This window comes from Myotis daubentonii, chromosome 3, assembly GCF_963259705.1.
Source record: "Myotis daubentonii chromosome 3, mMyoDau2.1, whole genome shotgun sequence".
Lineage (NCBI taxonomy): Eukaryota > Metazoa > Chordata > Mammalia > Chiroptera > Vespertilionidae > Myotis > Myotis daubentonii.
In genome coordinates this window covers 32,626,104-32,647,719 of record NC_081842.1, presented here as the reverse complement: position 1 = coordinate 32,647,719, position 21,616 = coordinate 32,626,104, and the positions used below count along the sequence as shown (strand labels likewise).

The window sequence follows — 21,616 nt, the reverse complement described above, 5'->3', positions numbered from 1 at the left end:
TTTGCATAGTCATTAAATAATTTAGCATACAGTTATCTTCTGGTCCACGTATTAGACTAATTACTAATTCGTGTATGAAAAGGATTCCATCTCTGCCCATCGAAGGCTTGCTCAAGGACTCATGCTCTGGGCTCAGTCCTAGGATTACCAAACGTGTTTCTGTATGTTGAATGGGCTATAATTTTCTCCAGGAGTCAATCATACTAGTATATCCTCTCCTTACAGTACTTATCCAACACTTTACTGTTTTAGCTTTCAATCAACATGCGTTTGCTGAATGCCTAGTGAGTGCAGGGCACTTGGCTAATCATATGTGAATGTACATAAATAAATAAGAAGCATGATTCTTGACCTGAAGGAGCTTAAAAATTTTCACAAGAGTCAATTGAGTACAGAGACAGGGCCAAGATTCAAAGGCAGGAGGGAGAGCATTGGGTAAGTCTGGTGGGGAACTCCTCAGGACATGAGAGATTCAGGGCATTTAGAATGAGCAAAAAAATTAAAAAGAAGTTTCTAGATGTAGGAAATGGGGTGTGAAAACAGGAATTCAGAAGGCTTTGCCAGTCACAGTAAGGTGACAAGGTTGATTTCACCTGAGTGTTAGCACAGGTAGGATGGCGGATCAAGATGGAAAGGCAGGCTGCAGCTAGGATGTGAAAGGTTGATGATCCAAGCCAGTGGCTTGGGCTTTGTGGAGTACAGTGGGGATCTACTGGGATGGGGGTGTTATGGATGACGGGTGATCTGATCAAAATGATGTGTTGGAAGGTGAATCTAGTAGTGGGAGGAAGTGGGACAAACTCAGATTTAGAGAGCTAAAGTTTAGATCATTTGAGTGTGAGATGCATACAGAACATCTAAGTAAACTCCAGAAAGTAGTCGATGCCAGAACAGGGCTCAGGAGGAAGATCCTGCAAGCCAGGCCCTCAACCTCATGTTAGCTGGCAGATGTTTGTTTATCCCCTTAGTGTACCTGCCCAGTTTCCTTTTCTATCACAACCATGGCTTCTCTTTGCTTTTATTGACTGTGAACCCTGGTAAGGTTCCAGGTGGACACCACGGCCCAGTAATTATTATGGCCTGATAATGGTGCTTTATTTGAATTTTATCAGCTTCCTGAAACTTGTGATTTTTGAATTGTGGATAATGATTTTTAAAATTTCATAAGGAGATAGAACACTGTTAAATATTAATTTCTCAGTGGGTTGTTTAGCAGAATTGCTCTTCCGTAATCTAGCTATGGCATATTATTAATTTGGTTATGCCTTTTTAACACTTGGATCATTCCAAATTGACATTTAATATGCTTATGAACACTATTTAATATAAATAATTTTGTTTCTTAAAGCCACTAATTTCACAAAGTAGTGGGTTGATAACATTTACTTTTGCATAAATGGGTCCCAGAGGTTCACAAGGTTGATTTAAATAAATGATTTTTTTTCCTTCCATTTGATTGTGTAGATTTTAGGGAAGGAACTTAGTGTTTCTGCCTCATAGCCAACATATAGGCAAACATCTCTTAAAATGACTGCTTCTTAGGGGGAAAATACAATATTTTGTTTCTCTCTAATGACCGATGTGATATTTCCCTGTCTCTTTGGTCTTCTGATATGCAATGTTATTATTTAAAATAGTCTAAGCTAACCTTGAGAGGCAGAGTGTTTGCAATTCAAATCAGCATCCCAAGGTTTCCCACAGTCCTGCATTGTCTACACTAAGAGGTGAAATAATTTGCTTCACGGTTATGGTAACTATATCCTTGTACCCAATTGGTATATTTCACCCTTAGCGATATGTAATACTTCTGATGAGACTTGCACCAAAGGAATCTTCAAGCACAGCAACCTGGGAGTTTACGGAACAAGGTGTAGGTCCTCAGGGGGCTTTTGTCGTCTGGTTCATTTCTTACTGTCCCAGATCACAGGGCACATTCTAGAGTTGCAGTCTGTGAGCAATGGGAGAGAAGAATGTCCAGGGTTATAAAATGAGATAAATAATCATATCTCTGCCCAGAAAAATCAGAGTGTCTTATCAAAGTGGTGACCTTGAGGGGCATGGCAGGGAAGGGAGAAGACATGTTCAACTTTGAGGTCTGTGCTTTAGACAAAACTGTTTAAAAAAAAAAAATGAAACAACTCACAAGCATTTGTGATCTTACATCCCAATGCTGCCTGCAATTAAATGGTAAGGATATGGATTTTTTTCATTCCACCCCTGGGGAATTCTTGGACAAGTGATAAAATCCGCGATTAGCCTGTGGAACTGTAAGCTAAGCTCTCTTCAAGCAGTGGACAGACCTGGCTGCATCCAGGAAATATTTTGACCACAGTACTTGGAACAATCTGAGAAAATGTTGGCTCAGAAACAAGGTCTCTTGATTTCAACTCTGAAAAATGTTTATGTGTTTTGTTTTTGCATGTGTGATGTGTATCTAAAACTCCTAAAGCTTCCTACTGCTGACAGTATTGTGTCTGTTCTATTTGAGTAAAAGCAAACTAGAAAAGAGGACAGAACGTTCATCTTTGGAAATTCAAGTTTGATGACACTGACTCTGTGGAACCTTCTGGCTAGTTGACTTGAGTAGAGATAAGAAACATGGTGTTGTGCAGTCAAATCCCAACCATCCCTTTGTTTTTCTACGTCCCCTATTAATACTTTCCTTCCACCTCTCTTAGCAAAAGTCGCTAAAAGGCATTAGAAAAACATTGGCTGTTTGAAAAGTGTATTTTTTTTTTAATTACAGAGTTAATATTAGTGCTTTTGTTTTATTTCTAATTTGGATTTCATTTTGCATAAATATTTCCGACATTTGTATAAGTCTCCACAATTATGACCCAGGAAATGCCTTTGTTCCCAAAGAACATTTTTTCCTTTGCCATTTAGAGTTTATGAGAGTGTTGCAATGCATTGACCAAAAGAAGAGTTTTATTGCTTTATTATCACAGAAGTCTCGTCACTAATTAACTGTGTATTGTAGATGTGAGTAAATAATTGTAAGCCAGACTGCGTAAAAATGAACTTTTTATATTTAATTACTTCCTTATTAGTCATTTGTATTTAAGCTAAAAACACTCACGGTCTCCACCCTATTTCCTCTAGAGTTCATTTATTTCAATGATTAAAGACACAGTAAGAAGAAAATGTCAGGTATGATAGATGGAGGGTAATAATGTAATCCATTAGCGTTAACATCTCTATTATTTCAAAAATCCATTCGTTATGCAGGTAAATGGAAAATTGTAAGATTCAGGCCAGTTCCTAACTTGTGACTACTTTTCTTATGAGTGAGTAATAATCTTATAAGCCTAAGGAGCAGAATTTCATCCATTTGAAACAAATCAACCATGATGAAAGATATCAGCTGTAATGTACTATAACTTAGGTGGAAATTTTAGGTTTTAAACTTTATATCTTTCAATGGGAGGCTATTTCTTGGTAACTGTTATTCAGTGCTGAATCCTAAATATTCAAATAGCAAAGTGAACCTGAACAATAGAGGAGAAAAATAACACAATGTTCTTGTTTTCCTTTAGAGCCCTCAACTGGTGATTCACAGCTGAGCACTCAGTGGCCAGAGCATTAGACATTAATCTGTTCACTTCTTATCTACACTTTCACTTCCTGATCTCTTTACTCAAATAATAGTTATATCATTATAACAAATAATGAGCAAGTTCCAAAAGTCTGATGATAACCAGGGAAATAGAATGACTACTTTTTTTTCAGAGCAAGAGTTAATCTCCTAGTACTCACATTTCCTCAATGCAACCCAGAGTGTAAATCTAGTGTGTCCCTTCAAAAATGTATACACTTCTTAGATATTACTAACATCAAGAAAGTTAAATTATTAGTCTTATGAATATGTTATTATAAGGCTTTAGAGGCCAAAATAATACTTCTTTGTACTGGCAGAACAATATTTGGGAACTGTATATGTGTTTGGTTTACTCCAAGTTTTGACATCCTGCAACATGAAGTATAAACTTCTATATTATTATCCATTTTAAATATATTTGTATTGATTTCAGAGAGGGAGAGAGAGGGAGAGAGAGATAGAAACATGAATGTTGAGAGAGAATCATTGATCAGCTGCCTCCTACACACCCCACACTGGGGATGAAGCCCGCAACCCGGGCATATGCCCTAACTGGGAATCAAACCATGACCTCCTGGTTCATAGGTCAACCCTCAACCACTGAGCCATTTATGACTCAAATTTCCATGATAAATAATGCCTAATTATCATGGATTATTCATTTACACTTCAAATTATTCTCTGCCACTATAATTTATTAGATATGCCTACATCTCTAATAACTTAGGAGGTATTATGAGATATTTCTTATGGTCTAATCTCTGGGATATTAAGTGCCTATTTTAGATACATTATCCAGTATGTGCGCAATATGTTTCAGAATGCTTTCAGAGCTGCTGGGAATAGAGAGTGAAAATTTAAATGCTGCAAATTGCACAGCAATACTGAGGATGCACACCTAAAAAGTAAAAACATAGTACAGGAAGTGGGGGTAAATGAGACAAGAGTGTCCTGGATAAGTACATTCTGATCTATATGTTGAAGGGGGAACCATCTGAGTGGACATGGAGAAGGGGAGGGATGTTCGGGGGCGGAGCGATTTAGCAAAGGCTGGAACCTTGTCACCACCCAGAACTAGAAAAGGAGGTACTGCTACTCCTTTTACTACCAGTTGCTGAACATTCTCCTTTTTGATGGTTAATATTAATAATAAATGTTATTTCTATAACATTTAAAGTTTTCCAGACACCTTTGATTTAATTTGACCCTCCTAATGGCCTTGTCTATTTTCTTTTAGCTCCAAGCGTTCGTTTGTGTGACACTGCTAAAATTCTGGGATTTTTGAATGTTAGAGAAGATGACTTCTGAAGTCATTTCACTGGTGAAATCAACATTAATGATTCGATTATGGGTTAAGAGTGTGAACCAATACATTTATCTCCTAAAAATTAAGAAATGTGCCCTGGCCAGTTTGGTTCAGTGATTAGAGCTTTGGCCCTTAGACTGAAGGGTTTGATTTTGGTCAGGAGGCAACCAATCACACATCAATTTATCCACTTAAATAATTTTTTTATTTTTAAAGAAAAATTCTAGCCCGGCAGGTATGGCTCAGTGGTTGAGTGTTGACACCAACTAGTAGGTCATGGTTCGAGTCCAGGTCAGGGTGCATGCCTGGGTTGCGGGCTCGATCCCCAGCATGGGGTGTGAAGGAGGTAGATGATCGATGATTCTCCCTCATCATAAATGTTTCTAATTCTCTCTCCCTCTTCCTTTCTCTCTGAAATAAGTAAAAAACAAAATTATAAAACAACAACAACAAACAATAAAAAATGCTATGAAACATACCCCGGGAACATTAAGGGATATTTAGTTTAAATTATAACAGAGGTTTGTTTTTAATCACTTCAGCAGTTGAAGTAAATGAAAACAAACAAACAAACAACAAACAAACAACCCTAACCTGTAACATGAATCAGATCAAAGCTTTCTAAATGATATGTGTTTGGAAACGTTCTCAGGTGTAAGACTATGAGACACTTTTAGTAGTTGAGATTATAATTTCAAGGTTCTGTCTCTAGTCAAATATTGACACTGTCTTGGCATAACAAATTGTAGGAATGGAAGAAAGATAATATTTATGTTTTACATCTGGGTCTTAATATACATACATTTTCGTTTCACCTTCCTTGTATTGTGTTGTTCATTAAATATTTTACTATACTTGTTTACAGAAGAAATTTTAGAAAATATAGTGCGCAGAAAGGAAGAAGAAAAAGAAAACCATAATCTACCTACAGAAATTCTCATTCCTGCTTGTGTTTTCTCCTGTGACAGCAAGAGGGGGTGAGGATCTTCATAATACTCTACAAAGAGGTGGAACTTGCACTTGGAATAAACAGTGAATACAGCAAGAAGACCTTAATGCGTCTACACCCCAACATAAAGGTATTCAGGTTCATCTTGCTGAACCATGTTTCTTCTTTATTATTCTGTAGTTTTTCAGGTTTATTTTGCTCTGAGCAGTGGTAATGTGTAGAATTCCCTAATGTATATATTGAATAAATAGCATTGTGTTCTCAGAAATAAAAGAAAATACTATACTTCTAATATTGATGGAGTCAACAAGGGTCACTTTTCTGCTTTTCTCACCCTGACTAGAGGCCTGCTGCACAAAATTCATGCACCAGTAGGCTCCCTAGGCCTGGCTGGCGATCAGGGCCGATCGGGGCCTTCCGGCTGATGGCTGGGGCCTCCCTTTCCCAGCTGCTGGCTGCCAGCTGGGGCCTTGCTTTGTTCCGCACCGCCCCCTGGTGGTCAGTGCATGTCATAGCGAGCGATCAAACTCCTGGTCTTCTGGTCAAACTTCCAAGGGGACACTTTGCATACTAGCCTTATATATATATAGATTATATATATATATATGTAGATAATTTAGTCAAGAGCACACTTCCTAGATTTGTTTTGAGGCCTGTCAAGTTTCCATTCTCCTCATTAAGATGATCCTAGAATCTCTAAAATGTGATCTCCCTGTGGCATCCCTTGAATACTGATAGCAACAAAGACTTAAGGACTTAAAGTACTTTTCTTTAAAAAAAAAATATTTTTTATTCATTTCAGAGAGGAAGGGAGAGGGAGAGAGAGAGATGGAAACATCAATGATAAGAGAGAATCATTGATCGGCTGCCTCCTGCATGCCCCACACTGGGAATCAAGCCCACAACCCGGGCATGTGCCCTGACTGGGAATAGAACTCTGACCTCCTGGTTCATAGATCGATGCTCAGCCACTGAACCATGCCAGCTGGGCCTTAAAGTACTTTTCTCAATGACATCTTGTTATTTGATATTTTACCAAAGACCTAAAGCTTATCAATAAATATTTCCCAGTCAGCCCTGGCCAGTGTTTTCAGTGGTTAGAACATCAGCCCATGCACCAAAGGGTCTTGGGTTCCATTCCTGCATTTAGAGAGAATTCTTTACAAGCCGAAAGTTAATAACTCCTCAAAGTACCCTTCAAATTAAGAGCTGCCAAAATATCTATCTCCCTATATTCATATGCTTTCTATTTTGATTCCATGGCTGCCAAAAGATCAATATAGTTATTTAAAAACTAGAGGCCTGGTGCATGAAATTCACGCAGGGGGTGTGTGTGTGTATCCCTCAGCCCAGCCTGCACCCTCTCCAACCTGGGATCCCTCTCACAATCCAGGACTGCTGGCTCCCAACCGCTCTCCTGCCTGCCTGCCTGATTGCCCCTAACCGCTTCTCCCTGCCAGCCTGATCACCCCCTAACCACTCCCCTGCCAGCCTGATTGATGCCTAACTATACCCCTGCTGTCCTGGTCGCCCCTAACTGCCCTCCCTTTCAGGCCTGGTCCCCCCCAACTGCCCTCCCCCTGCTGGCCATCTTGTGGCCACATGGGAGCGGCCATCTTGTGTGCTGGAGTGATGGTCAATTTGCATATTACCTCTTTATGATATAGGATTTGCCACAGATAGAGATGTTATTTAAACATTTTTAGAGTTGTTTTTTTAAAAATAATACCAGATATATCCTTTTAGGGGGGAAAGGGAATTAGCTATTTCTTTGAGCTGACTTTTATAGGAATGTGTGCCCAAGCTTCAAGCTAGATGGCAGTTGCCCCAAAATGTAGTATGAGTGGGGGTGGGGGAGGCTTCAGATGTAACTAGAAGTCTTCCCAGTTAAATACTGAGAATAAAAGGCGAAGTTTGGGGATTTTCTTTGGTGTATACAGAGCCCATTTTGGTATTTGAATTATAGAAAATGCTATTCAGGGGTGAAAACAGAAGGTCATTTAAAAAATCATGTTACATATGCAATTTTTTCCTCTTAAGGTGATGAGGCACCCAGATCATGTGTCGTCCGCTGTATATCTGTGGGCTCATCATGAGAAACTTGTCATCATTGACCAGTCAGTGGCCTTCGTAGGCGGGATCGATCTGGCCTATGGCAGGTGGGATGACAATGAGCACAGACTGACAGACGTGGGCAGCGTGAAGCGTGTCATCTCTGGACCGTCTCTGTGTTCTCTCCCAGTGAGTAATGTCATCTTTACAGAACTGCATAAGAGGGACAGAGTTTGTGTAAATATATATGACTAGAGGCCCGGTGCACGTGGGGTCCCTCAGTGTGGCCTACTGGGATTGGGCCGAAACTCGCAGTCCAACACCCCCCAAGGGATGTAGTAGTGTGGGAAGTGGCAGGTGACTGGGGAGGAGCCTGGGCCAGGTGCCTCGCCACTCTCGCTCATTCTGGCCCCATTGCGCCTGCCACCACTGGGTAGGCTCACTGCTGCTCTGCTGCGGTTTCTGCGTGCCCATCCTAGGGTGGTACTGGTGCACCCATGACCGAGAAGTGGCCGCAGGCTCGCACCCAGTCAGTACCAATGCCAGTCTGGATCCTGGTTCCAGTCTGGATGGGGGAGGGGCGCACTGGGGGAGTGTCTGCGGGAGAGGCTCACACCACCACAGCTGCACTCGCCAGCCGTGAACCCAGCATCTGGTGCCTGCTGGTCAGCTGAGCAGTGCTCCTGCTGTGGGAACACACTGACCACCAGGGGGCAGCTCCTACATTGAGAGTCTGCCCCCAGTGGTCAGTGCATGTCATAGCAACTGGTTGAACAGTTGAATGGTCGAACAGTCGCTTAGGCTTTTATATATATAGACTAGAGGCCCCGTGCACAAAATTTGTGCACAAATAGGGTTCCTAGTGGCTGCCGCCCTCCCTTCCCTGGCTGCTGGCTGCCGGCTGCTGGCCAGGGCCTTCCTTTTTTCTGTGCCTCCCCCTGGTGGTCAGCGCATGTCATAACGAGTGATAGAACTTCCAGTCAGTCAAACTTCTGAGGGGACACTTGGCATATTAGGCTTTTATATAGATAGATAACCTGACTGATTGATTGAACGAGCGTGACACTGAGTCAAACATAGACACACACACCTGGTTTGTTTCTTCTCTTGTAAGAAGAGAAAATAGATTCAATGGAGCATCTGCTCTCTCATACTCCACTGCTTTGTTGTCCATTTAACTTAAAGATTTATTTGCTATTAGGAAAACAGTTTATCAACAAAAATGTGCAGCAATTGAACTTTAAGTTAAATAAGCTGTCTTATATGCAGGTAACTGCTAAGGTTTTTGGCATCTTCCTATTAAAGACATATAAAATAGGATAGGTAATTCTATTTGAAAATAGGGCGTTAATAACTTCACAAACTACCTTTAAACCAAGAGCTGCCAAAATATATCTATATGCCTATATTCATATAATTATTATCTCAACTCAAGTGGTTGCCAAAATATCAACATACTTATTAAACACGTTGATGGGCTTCATCTTATTTTACTGCTGGCTATGTTGGTACTTTCCTGGGAAAACTGAAATGTGGTGAATTGGTAACAGGGAGGATAATGGACAGAAAAAAGCATTGCTTACTTAATATTTAGCAGAGAGAGTTCAGTGGCTCAACAGTGAGCGTAACTTATATAATTGTGTTTGAGATAAGACAATTCATTGATATAAAATTCCAGGAATTTGGGCCTGAAAGAGTACCCACGCTGGAATGCCTGCTGTGCCTTTGGCAGTATTTAAACCCTTCACAAGAATCCCTGCTGCCCTGCGGCTGACCTCACACCTTATTGTGTGTCTGTTAAAAACTTCTATCCTGTGCCAATTTTACACCTCACCCTGACTGGAATGAAAGGGCCACAGCACAGTGTATTTGATGTGGTGTCTTTTTGTTTTGTTTTTCATAGTCTTCACAGGCTGAAATAACAGAATCTATGGAATCCTTAAGCCTCAAAGATAAAAAGGAGTCTGCTAAAAATCTGCCCATCCTGAAGACTGCTGATGATATGGATTCAAAACTGAAAGGCATAGGCAAACCCAGCAAGTTCTCCAAATTCAGCCTCTACAGGCAGTTGCACAGGCACCACCTGCACAGCTCCGACAGCCTCAGCAGCATCGACAGCGCCTCCAGTAAGTCGACGTCGTGGCTAGACCTGATTGGGACCACGCTCTGTGGCCTCCGTAGCCAGGCACCGCACCCCTGTTTTTAGACTCTACCTTTCTATGGTGGAGTAAATGGATCAGTGCCGAAAGGTCACTAGATCATCTTATTCGACATCTTGCCGTCGCATGGCCTTGTCAGCCGCATTGTAGAACAGATTTATTGCTTTATTCACACGAGTCGTCATAACAAACACAAGTCATGCTTCTGATGGTAGCAGAATGACTAAGCGTGGATAAAATAATGGCCGATTATAAAGGCAAAAGAGAAGTATTAGGTATACTTTATACGTTTTTTAGAAAAACAATATTTCATTTCTCATCCCATCCAGAAATACAACAAGCATTTCTCCTCAAACATCAGATTTTCTGCATCTTAGGAATGGGCTGTTCTTTTTAGCCTTGCAATGTCCTGTGGCCCAGGACTTGTGACTGCTTTGATAGCCTTGCCTCGTTTTAAAAATGATCACACCTGCTTTCCAGTCTAGAAAACCTTATATATATATTTCTTTGTAACAAACAAACAAGCAACCAAAAACACTCTCAACTTTCTCCAGGTTATTGTAATCACTGTAGGAGCCATCAGAATTTAATCCATGGTTTAAAGCCCCACTTGAAACTCTTTCGCTCTGCCAGTGATTCTGAGCAGGGGCTCCCTAGACCTGCCATAGGTAAGTGACACGTGAAGCAGCAGCACCTTCCCGCTTCAGCTTGTGCTGCATGGCCAGTGAGTGTGTTTCTGGATTGTCTTTTTGTCCACACAGTTTGCACACCACATATATGGAGAGCCACGCCTGGGGGGAGTCCACGGGATTCCTACAATTCTAGCACTAAGATGAAACATAACCTAAGAAGGGTACAGCGCAGGGCACCTGCAGCTCAGTGGTGTTTTAGTTCTGTGGAGCGTGGGAGGGCTTCTCTGATGATCCAGAAAGACGTTCTTGAGGAGGGGACGTTGGGGTTAGGTTTGGAAGGAATGTCATTGGGTAGGTGAGGATATGAAGACATTGCAGGTGAAGGAAATGAGGTAACGGGATGGGAAAGTGCCAAGTGCTTCTAAACATTAGAAAATGCACCGTTCAGTTGATATGACCAGGAAGAGATGCGGCAGTCATATCTGAACTCCCCAACATCAATAAAGGAGTCATGCCCTAACCGGATTGGCTCAGTGGATAGAGCATCGGCCTGTGGACTGAAGGGTCCCAGGTTCGATTCCGGTCAGGGGCATGTATGTACCTTGGTTGCGGGCACATCCCCAGTGGGGAGTGTGCAGGAGGCAGCTGATCGATGTTTCTCCCTCATCGATGTTTCTAACTCTCTATCCCTCTCCCTTCATATGTGTAAAAAATCAATAAAATATATTTTTTTAAAATAAAGGAGTCATGCTCTAAAGGTGAATTTTCAGAAATTATAATCTGATAACCTGTTGTAAGAAGAACCACACACTTGAGGAATACATGATCAGGCCTAATTTATGATGGTGGGAATGAAGAGGATTTGGCAGTGGATCAGCTAGAGGGACAAGTTGTCTGATAATATGTAGTAACCACAGTAAAACCTCAGGCTAGTGTTTATGGTATGCAGGCTCTCTGAGGTCAGTGCCGGGAGCACCTGTGGTGTTATCTCCTTTTTACAGATGAGGTAACCCAGGTCCAGAGGTGATAAGTGACTTGAGCAGTGAAGCTCCAGTTCATCCCTCCAGCGCCCATGGTGGGGATTTGTGATTGAGCAGAAATGCAGATTGCTGCGTCACGACCTTTGGATCTAGTGGCCTGTGGAGATGGCCGAGTTGGAACTCAGCTAACAAAGCTGGATGTGAGTCACTCCTGGTGACAGAAACTAAAGAACCCAATGAATTAAGCTGGACCTTGAGCAGTGGTGCTCAGCATTCTTTAGTCTGGGGACTTTGCATTTTAAAAACTGATTATATTTAATGAACTAAAGCTCGAATGTCATTGTTAAATAAATTTGTATGTTGTAAATCATAACATTGACAGACATTAAAAAATGGAGAAAACTGTAGATGAGGAGACACTTATTTAGCATAAAGTTAGTGCTTGATGCGTATGTGGGCTCAGGACAGCTCCCAGTGATTCCTGGGCTTGATGGAGCTTCAAAGCCCTGAGACAGGGGCCGGGAGACCCCTGGGAAGTCCAAAGAACCAGGTGATGGGCAAATGCAGGGTCAGATATTAAAGGTAAAGAGTTGGAAACAGGCCCAGGTAGTGCTTTGTAATTCCACTTGTGACTTTGCTGCTTTAGGACTGAAGTTAGAAATGAGAGGGAGGAATGAGGTTGCGGAGCCATGACATTGGGGTCTCTGAGTCATGACTGAGTGTCTGTGTTGCTGGCAGTAGGATGGGGAGTGGGAAAGCAGATGCAGGCAGGAGCTGAGAAACTCTGGCTAGTGTCAGGCTGAGCAAGCCGATACCCAAGGAGGTGACGTGAGGACACCCATGGGTGGTTTCCAGGTGCTCATAGGAGCCTCCTCCCTAAAAAACTGGATATATGTCCAGTGCAGCATTGTTTTTTTAAGAAAGAGAGAGAGAAAAAGTAAACAACCTAAATACCCAAGACATTAAAAATGGCAAAAACTGTGGATGAAGAGACATTTTATTTATTTGGCATAAAGCATGTACTTGATGTATATGTGGGCTCAGGGTGACGCCCACATATGCATCAGAATCAGAAGAACATACTGAGTGTTTCACCCCTTGAGGGATTGTGCTCTTCTGTAAACTGTCATTGGGGATATAAAAATAAATGTATATGATTCATTTGTTTCATTAAATAAGTACTTACTAAGCTCCTGGTATATGCCAATCACTGTTCTAAGTTACTAGGGATCTGCAGTGAACAAAGCAGATGAAATTCAATTAACTAGTTGGATGTTAAGGATGAGAATCCTATCTAATAAAGAGGGACTATGCTGATTGACCCTCACACCATCACAAAGATGGCAGCACCCACAGCCAATAAGGAGGGAATATGCTAATTGACTGCTCCGCCCTCAAAGATGATGGTGCCCACAGCCAATAAGGAGGGAATATGCTAATTGACTGCCCTGCCCTCAAAGATGGTGGGGCCCACAGCCACAAGATGGCTGGCAGGGGAGGGCAGTTGTGGGCTATCAGGCCAGCAGGGGAGGACAGTTAGGGGCAACCAGGTCAGCAGGGGAGGGCAGTTGGAGGTGATCGGGCCCAGAGGGGAGCAGTTAGGCATCAATAAGGCTAGCAGGGAGTGGTTAGGGGGTGATCAGGCTGGCAGGCAGAAGTGGTTAGGGGCAATCAGGCGGGCAGGCAGGCAAGTGGTTGGGAGTCAGCATTCCCGATTGCAAGAGGGATGTCTGACTGCCAGCAGTCGGACATTCCCTGAGGGGTCCCAGATTGGAGAGGGTGCAGGCTGGACTCAAGGACACCCCTCCCCAGTGCATAAATTCCGTGCACCAGGCTTCTAGTTGTATATATAAATATCTCATTAAAGACATCATATCAGGTGGTGAGAATTATCATGGAGAACGGGGGAAGGGGGACAGACAGAGGGGAGGAATTACTATTTTATATCAAGTGGTCAGAAAATTCTTCTCTAATGAGGTGAGTTTTTTCAAAGAGAGCAAAAGGAAGAGAAGAATGAGGCTAAGAGAAGATCTGGGGGGAAGGGGTCCCAGCCAGAGGAATAGCAAGTGTGAGGGCAGAGAGGCATGAGGGGATCAGTGTTTCCAGGACTGGGCTGGGGGACCAGGAATGGGGCAAAGTCCAAGAGGGCTGAGTCGATTATATAAGATCTTGCAGCCCTTGTAAGGGTCTTGGCTTTCCCTTTGAGTGAGATAAAAAGTCATTGGAAGGTCCTGAATGGAGGATGAACAAGGTCTGACTTAGATTTTTACAGGCACATTCTTCACAGCAGACCTGGGTGGCAAGTAGTGACACATCTTGAGGTGGTGCTCACAGCATTTGCTGATGCATCACATGTGGGATGTGAGAGATGGAGAGGACTCTTTCCATGAATTACATTAAATTGCAGCTTCAATTTTTTAATATGAAAAAAAAAACAAATTTATGTAAAAAAGGAAGCTCCTTCTGGAGCAGCGCTTTTCAAAGCCTGTTCCTTGGGCCCTGATGTTTCTCAGGGGTCCTATGGAGGATACTGAGCAGATGGGCCCCAGACCTCCCACCTCTGTTGGTATTTGATTCAACCAGAACCATCCTGCTTGTAGTTTTTTATGTATTGGAGTTCTGTGTGAATTTGCATTAAAAAAAACAACAACTAAGTTTCAACTATTAATAATAAAGTAAGTTTAAAGAACATAGCTCTGTATTTAAATCACATAATGACTTAAACCTATATTGTTTTATAGGAATTGAAACACAAATCAAGCATAGAGTAACTTTTTATTAGAAACTAAAGGCCCAGTGCATGAAAATTCGTGCACTTGGGACAGTGGTTCCTCAGCCTGGCCTGTGCCCTCTTACAATCTAGGACCCCTCGGTGGATGTCCACCTGCTGGCTTAGGCCCACTCTCCAGGTGTTCGGGCCTAAGCTGGCAGTCAGACATCCCTCTGGCAGCCTGGGAGCCCTTGGGGGATGTCTGACTGATGGCTTAGGTGGGGAACAGGCCTAAGCTGCAGTCGGACATCCTTAGTGCTGCTGAGGAAGCAGGAGAGTCTCCTTCACCGCCGCTGTGCTCACAGCCATTAGTCCAGCTTGTGGCTGAGCAGCGCTCCCCCTGTGGGAACACACTGACCACCAGAGGGCAGCTCCTGCATTGAGTGTCTGCCCCCTGGTGGTCAGTGTGTGTCATAGCGACTGGTCATTCCTGGTCATTCCGCCATTAGAGTCAATTTGGATATTACCCTTTTATTATATAGGATTAGAAACTGAATTTTGCTGAGTTAATAACTTGCTTTCTGGAGGCGGTGAATTGTGGTAGCTTCTCTGCAGTGTCAGTTTTCCTGGAATGCATGAGACCATGGGGAATACAGCGACCAGTGAACCTTATGCGTGGTGCACGCAGTCAGTATGGAGTGTGCACACAGTCAGTATGGAGTGTGCATGCAAGATCACTATGAGTTTTCAAGCCAGAAAACTGCACCAAGATCCATTCATCTTAAATGTGATTAGTAACTATGGTAGATTTCTGTAGTATATATTGTAATTCAAAATCAGTCAGCCATCTTCAAGATGTCTTTTTTTTCTTTCAAAATTATATTCCAAGAGGGAGAATTTCAAATCAGCATTTCTTTGATTGAGACTCTGTCATTTGAATTTTACTCCTCTTATATTCAGTGACTGTTGCTATCTTTTTCATTTAAGCAAAAATTAGACAGTTGAGCGGGGAAGTCATTTTTACAATTAAGTTGAGACAGGTGTTTCTGTTGACGTAAGAGACATTCAAACCTGTAGAGAATTTTTATGAGTATATCTGAGTCAAACTGACAGTAATTGCCAGGAAGCAAAACCTCAATGGATTGAGGAAGTGCTCTGAAGAATAGCAGTTTTGCAGTTAATCTTATACATTACAATTAAAGCAGGAGGCGTGAGGAGGGTCACTTGAAATCCATCCATGACTGATTAGGGAGGTAGGAGAAAGCAAGGCAGGGAAATCTCTGAGATTGGATAAAGAGTAAAATGAAGTGACAAATACTTGAGTTACTGTGATTACTGTTCAGAGTTGTATGAGCACCAATGAGGGGCAGGGACACACCCTTTCCCTGAACTTTTGCAGCCAGAGTCTGGGCCACTGAGGAATGAGGATTGCAGGAAACTGGCATGAAAAACCTGTGCTGAACAACAAGGCAGGTGCAATTATGAAATCAACTGGGAGCCAGATACAGACTGAGAGCTCCTCAGATCAGCATTGCTGATGTTAAACGTCCTGTCTTCCTGCTCATTGGTACTCATACAACTCTGAGCAGTAATCACAATAACTATGAGCATTTGGCTCTTTTGCCTTAATATTTCATTTGTTCTCAGGAGGGCCCTGATTTGTTTGGAATAGTTTAGGCCATGATTAAAAACAAATTTGAATTATGAGCAGGTTGAATTCAATTAACACCAAGACAATTTTCTGAATCGAAGAATTCTCTTGGTTTTGTTTTTCTTATAATAACTGATGTTAGGTGAAAGATAATTCTTAAGCAACTGTATGTGTGTAAATGTAAAACTTTAGCTTAGAGTTTTTCTTTTTTTTTTTTTAAATATATATTTTATTGATTTTTTACAGAGAGGAAGGGAGAGAGATAGAGAGTTAGAAACATCGATGAGAGAGAAACATCGATCAGCTGCCTCCCGCACATCCCCTACCGGGGATGTGCCCACAACCCAGGTACATGCCCTTGACCGGAATCGAACCTGGGACCCCCCAGTCCGCAGGCCGACGCTCTATCCACTGAGCCAAACCGGTTTTGGCAGCTTAGAGTTTTTCAATGGATAAAAACAAATTTTAATACCTATGCCTTTTTTTAATTTAGAATTTGTCTCATTATTTATCTCACTCTTGTCTCTTTTTTCTTTCTTTTATTTATTTTTTAACCAAGTTCCATGCTTACTATAAAGAGCCTACAGGTGAGCAAACAGACCTGCCAGTACTTTGGCCTCTCAGTCTTATCGAGCAGGAAAATAAATCGCTGGGAGAAGTCAATAGAATTCTATCTATAACATTTCAGTTTCGTTCATATTTAGCACTTTAAGACAATTTCAATAACCGTGGAAGGTTAATTATTCAGTTTGAGCTAGAATATTCGTGGGGTGATTGCTTAAAAACCTTTGTTCTGGAAATGCTTATTGATTGCCTACTGAGTGCCAGGAGCTACACCAGGGGGGAGGGGACACACTCCCCACCCTGAGGAGTTTATATAGGGTGTCCCAAAATTCACGCAAGAAGTAATTTTGATAGAAAACACAGGTTTATAATGAAAAATTGTAAATTTTTTATTGATTCATAAAGCATACAGTATAGGGTTATGTATAGCATAGCACATTGGGTAAATGGCCTCCACAGCTTTGCTGGCACATACGCAAAGCCGTGGCTTCATTGGTCTTCATTGTCCCTGCTCCTGGGCCATAATTGGTACTTGGTAATGCTTATCAAATTGAAGGGATTGAAATCAAAGGGCAACAGATATTAGAATCTGATTCAATAAACCAAGTAAAATTAGGCTTTTATTTGTTGTTGTTGTTGTTGTTAATGCTCACACAAAATTCAAATCTTGCGTGAATTTTGGGACACCCTATAGATGAGTGGGGGCAGGGAGGGAGCATCCTTACACAATTGTGTCACAGAATCAGAGGCACTGGGGTGTGCAACTATTAATGGTCCTGTAGCAGAGCTAGTGACTGTCTGTCCCTAACTAGGACCTGGGGTGTCTCTAGAGCATATGACAGCTATGTGGCTCTTGAAAGATGATGAGATCAGGCTGGGAGGGAAGGAACAGCATCTCAGGCAGAAGGAAAAATGTGACAATTGGACAGAGACATGATAGACCAGACTGTCAAAACACAGTGAGATGCGTGATGGGCATGGGGCCTGGGCTGTATGGGGAAGAACAAAGACCAGAGAGAGAGAGATTGGTACCCCGTTTGGAGCCTTTTATGCACACGAAACCCTTAGGATTTGACCCTGTGTAGGCAGTAGGTGATCCTGGAAGGCTTTTAAGCAAGGAGTCTGCAGTTTGAAAAGACAGTTCTGGGACAGTGTGGTGGTAGGGGACCAGTTCAGTACTCTCACTGGCTACCTGGCTACTGCGTGTGGTACCATTTATTCATTCAACAAATATTTTTGCTACCGATGTCTATATGTTAAATGCTGCTTTTGTGCCAAGCCCTACATCTGTGATTTGTAGTTCTGCTAGTCTTCTTGCTTAGTTGTCTCAATGGCCAATATAGCCAATTTCAGTCAAAGTATTGACCCCTGAGTAAAATTGTCCCCCAAAGCTCTTTGTGAAGTGTTGCAGTAAATGGCTGCCTTTGTGCATGTATAGTCATAAACCTCTAGTCTGTTTTGATGACTTTTATGGTTGTCATTTATGATTTCAGGAATATAGAATGTTAGAGCCTGAAAATCTTGGATGTCATCTAGGCCAAATTCTTCGTTAATGGTGATGTTCACTTAGCTGGTTAACTCCAGGGCTGGAATGTGGGCTGTTTGCAAATTTGAGGTTCTTGCTTTTTGAGATGCAAAGGACAAGACTTCCATATTAGGTGTTTGCCACATTGACTGAGGAAAGAGAAGGACATGACTTCTTTCTATCCTCTGTATCTATGCTAACATACAGGTCTCATGTTTCCCTACCTGACCGAGGTTTTACTACTCCCTCTCATAGACCCTCCTAGCAAGTTCTTGATTCACAGTTAACCCTGTGGTCCTTTCTTTCAGTGAGCTGATAGATGGTAAACCTAAGAATGTTAAATTTCATTGTCACATGGCAAACCTGGTTATAGCCCCAGCTGCCCACTGCTAATAAACTTAAGGGTTATAAAACCTTGTCAGACCACAGCCTCAGATGGAATAGAGATATTCTGCCCTAGTAATGAGCCTCAAGAAGGAAAGGTAAGAAGTCTCTAGGAGTTTCATAAATGAGAGCTGAGCCTCCCTCCCTGGCGCCCACCTGTACTGTCTCTGAGTGGGTCTTGCTGTGTCCACAGACACGGGCTCAGTCCGCAGTTTGCAGACAGGCGTGGGAGAGCTCCATGGGGAAACACGATTCTGGCATGGAAAGGACTACTGCAATTTTGTCTTCAAAGACTGGATCCAACTGGATAAACCTTTTGCTGGTGAGTTCCGTGGTAGTGGATGGCTGCTGATATTTCCTCTTTTTGCTTGTCAACATCTAACAAGTATGCCAGTGCATGATGTCTTGTTTCCTTTTGAATATTTGCTAAAACTTTGAAGAATATTTGCTAAATCATAATTCAGTCATATAATTAAGGATTGCTTATAATTATAGTAAGAAAAAAAAAGAAATACAGCTTACTTGTTTCAAACCATCAGGCTTTATATAGGCATACTTTGGGGGTAATGATCTGTCATTCTCCAAAAGATAGCACAATCCCTTTGATCATCTCCTCTTCTGCTTGTCATCTTCATTTTTTATCATTAAAGTGACACATTTTTAGATTATCGCTGTGCTTCTATGTCTAAGAGAAGATAGATATGGCACTGCATATGTAGCCTGACATTATCTCAACAGGGTAAAACAGGAAAATACAAGGTCAAGTACACAGCCTTAGGTAATTTGTACCAGCTCACATCTTGCCTTGCCTAGTGACTATCTAACACTAAGGGAAGAGGAAACATATTTGGGGAGGTGCATGGGGGACTGTGATCTATGCTTTACTTGGTTATGAAGGTATTGCTCCACCCAAGCCAAGAGATATACACATACGTGGACATTACCACATTCCCTTTGACTTATCATAGTGGGGTCAGCTCTGGGGGTCAGATGGCTTCTGTCCCTGGAACAGAAGTTAGTGACGATTCTTGCCTGGTGCACCTGGGCAGATTTCATAGACAGGTACTCCACCCCCCGAATGCCATGGCATGACATTGGCTCTGTGGTCCACGGGAAGGCGGCTCGTGATGTGGCACGTCACTTCATCCAGCGCTGGAACTTCACCAAGGTACATGGATGGTCTTATCACGGTTCAGTCCACATAGAGAGACAGGCCTGGGAGAGGGGACATCTAGGGGGTTGGAAGAGGCCTCGGTGGCCACAGCTGTGTCAGTCATCTGCTGTCGGGTGCCTGGGAGTCAGAGCTCCTGAGTCTGTGGGCAAAAGGAAATGTTCCTGAACTTTCACATTACAGAGACTTTGGAGCAGAGAGGAATAGATGCTACGATCAGGGCCAGTGGTTTTCACCCTTTAACATCTTGGCTGCTCGGTGTTGATTAAGCATCTGGCCTGGCTGGTGCTCACCCGGAAGGCTATTGAAGGGGAATGGGAGTCTTGTTTAGATGGCCGAGCTCAAACTTTCAAGTCTTTCCAATCCTGGCATTGCATTGGGTTCATATTGGAGAGGGGTTCTGAGCCAAGTGAGCAGGATGAGGGATGTAGCCATTTCGTTTTTATCCCAATTATGTCTTCTTTAGTTTGTCTTCCTTACTCTTGGGAATTTGACCTAACATTCATAAGTTAAGTGTCTATCATCCAGGTGTTATTCAGATTCCTTTTTATTCACTTTAAAAAGTGAGGAGACATTCATTATTCTTCCCAGTAATTTGGGAAAAGACAGTTTCATCAAAAAAATTACTGTTTATAATGCTATGTAAGTGGAAGTGGTATTACCTTTAACCTACTAGGCAAGCAAAGATTTAAAAACAAAACAAAACACTGCTAATACCTACAATTGGGTTTTGAATTTTCAATGATCTTATACCCTGCTTCTGGGGGCTAAATTGGTACAGCACCAAAAAACTTCTTAAAAGGTATACAACCTTTTGACTCAGAAAATCTTTTCCAGGCATTTAAGTTAAGGAAATAACCAAATTAACTAATTTATTTTTATATTGCTTCCAATAATTCAAATAAAATGAGAAGTAACTGAATGCTTATTAATAGTAATTTATTAAACAAGTTATGCTCTTTCCATACCATTTGACACTGGAGTTATTTTAAAATGACATGTCGTGCTATATTGCTATGGCAAGATATCTGCAACATAGTAAAATATCAGTTTACAAAAGAGTAACCCCCTTTTTGCAATTATATATCTCTATAACTCAATTATATTTAAGCTTTCTAAAGAATACATGCCTACTACAAAAGGTAAAAGAAATAAAAATCTCTGGGAAATAGAAAAAAACAACCAAAAATAATGTGTTACCTCTTCACCTAGAAACATCCACTGTTAACAATTTTTTTCTGTTTCAAATAAACCTGAATTTCTTTTATAATCAAAATGTAAAAGAACGGAACTGTTTTCTTATTTGAAATTTTTACCTTCTTTTTAATTATTTTAGATTATGAAACCAAAATATCGGTCCCTTTCTTATCCTTTTCTACTTCCAAAATCTCACACAACAGCCCATGAGTTGAAATACCAAGTGCCTGGGTCCATCCGTGCTAACGTTCAGGTCAGTCTTGCTTTTCTTTATCACAAAGTGCTACTGGGCAAAATGGCTCTTTCTGGACTAAGTGCCTGTAACATGGGTTTCACTCACATTTTTCAATGAGGACAACTCCCATCTTTCCAGGACACTTTATAATTGTATACATTGTTCCCAGAGTTACATAGCATTAGGTCAGCATGTGTGGCGTAAGAATCTTTAAGGTAGCCTGCATTTTCAGAGTTATGCACCCTCGCAACAAAATTCAGCATACGTTTGAGTGGACTAAGAATTAAAACTTCTATTTGTTCAATCTTTGTTATTTCTACTAATGGACAATAATGCAGTTCTTTGGGGATGATGGGAAATCAAGATATTTCCCAGTGTGACCATATTTATCTAAATTTTCCTTACGAGTTTTCTTTTGAGATATTTGACTATTTCTGTTCACAATTACATTTTCCAATTTCATTACACTGTTCATGTGATAAAATTAAATAAAGTGCTTTGCA

The 21,616-nt window shown here is 41.7% G+C and overlaps 1 protein-coding gene across 3 annotated transcripts in view; it reads left to right on the top strand.

Moving 5' to 3' along the window:
• PLD1 (phospholipase D1) overlaps nucleotides 1-21,616 on the top strand; it is a 199,411-nt gene that overhangs the window by 123,711 nt on the left and 54,084 nt on the right. For 2 of the 3 annotated variants that reach the window (XM_059687037.1, XM_059687036.1), the window contains 7 exons: nucleotides 5,873-5,983; nucleotides 7,894-8,094; nucleotides 9,809-10,031; nucleotides 10,619-10,732; nucleotides 18,704-18,832; nucleotides 19,560-19,678; nucleotides 21,018-21,131. In XM_059687037.1, the coding sequence (XP_059543020.1) occupies nucleotides 5,873-5,983; nucleotides 7,894-8,094; nucleotides 9,809-10,031; nucleotides 10,619-10,732; nucleotides 18,704-18,832; nucleotides 19,560-19,678; nucleotides 21,018-21,131 (1,011 nt within the window). The remainder of the gene's footprint in view (nucleotides 1-5,872; nucleotides 5,984-7,893; nucleotides 8,095-9,808; nucleotides 10,032-10,618; nucleotides 10,733-18,703; nucleotides 18,833-19,559; nucleotides 19,679-21,017; nucleotides 21,132-21,616) is intronic. The other variant, XM_059687038.1, reaches the window with a different exon arrangement.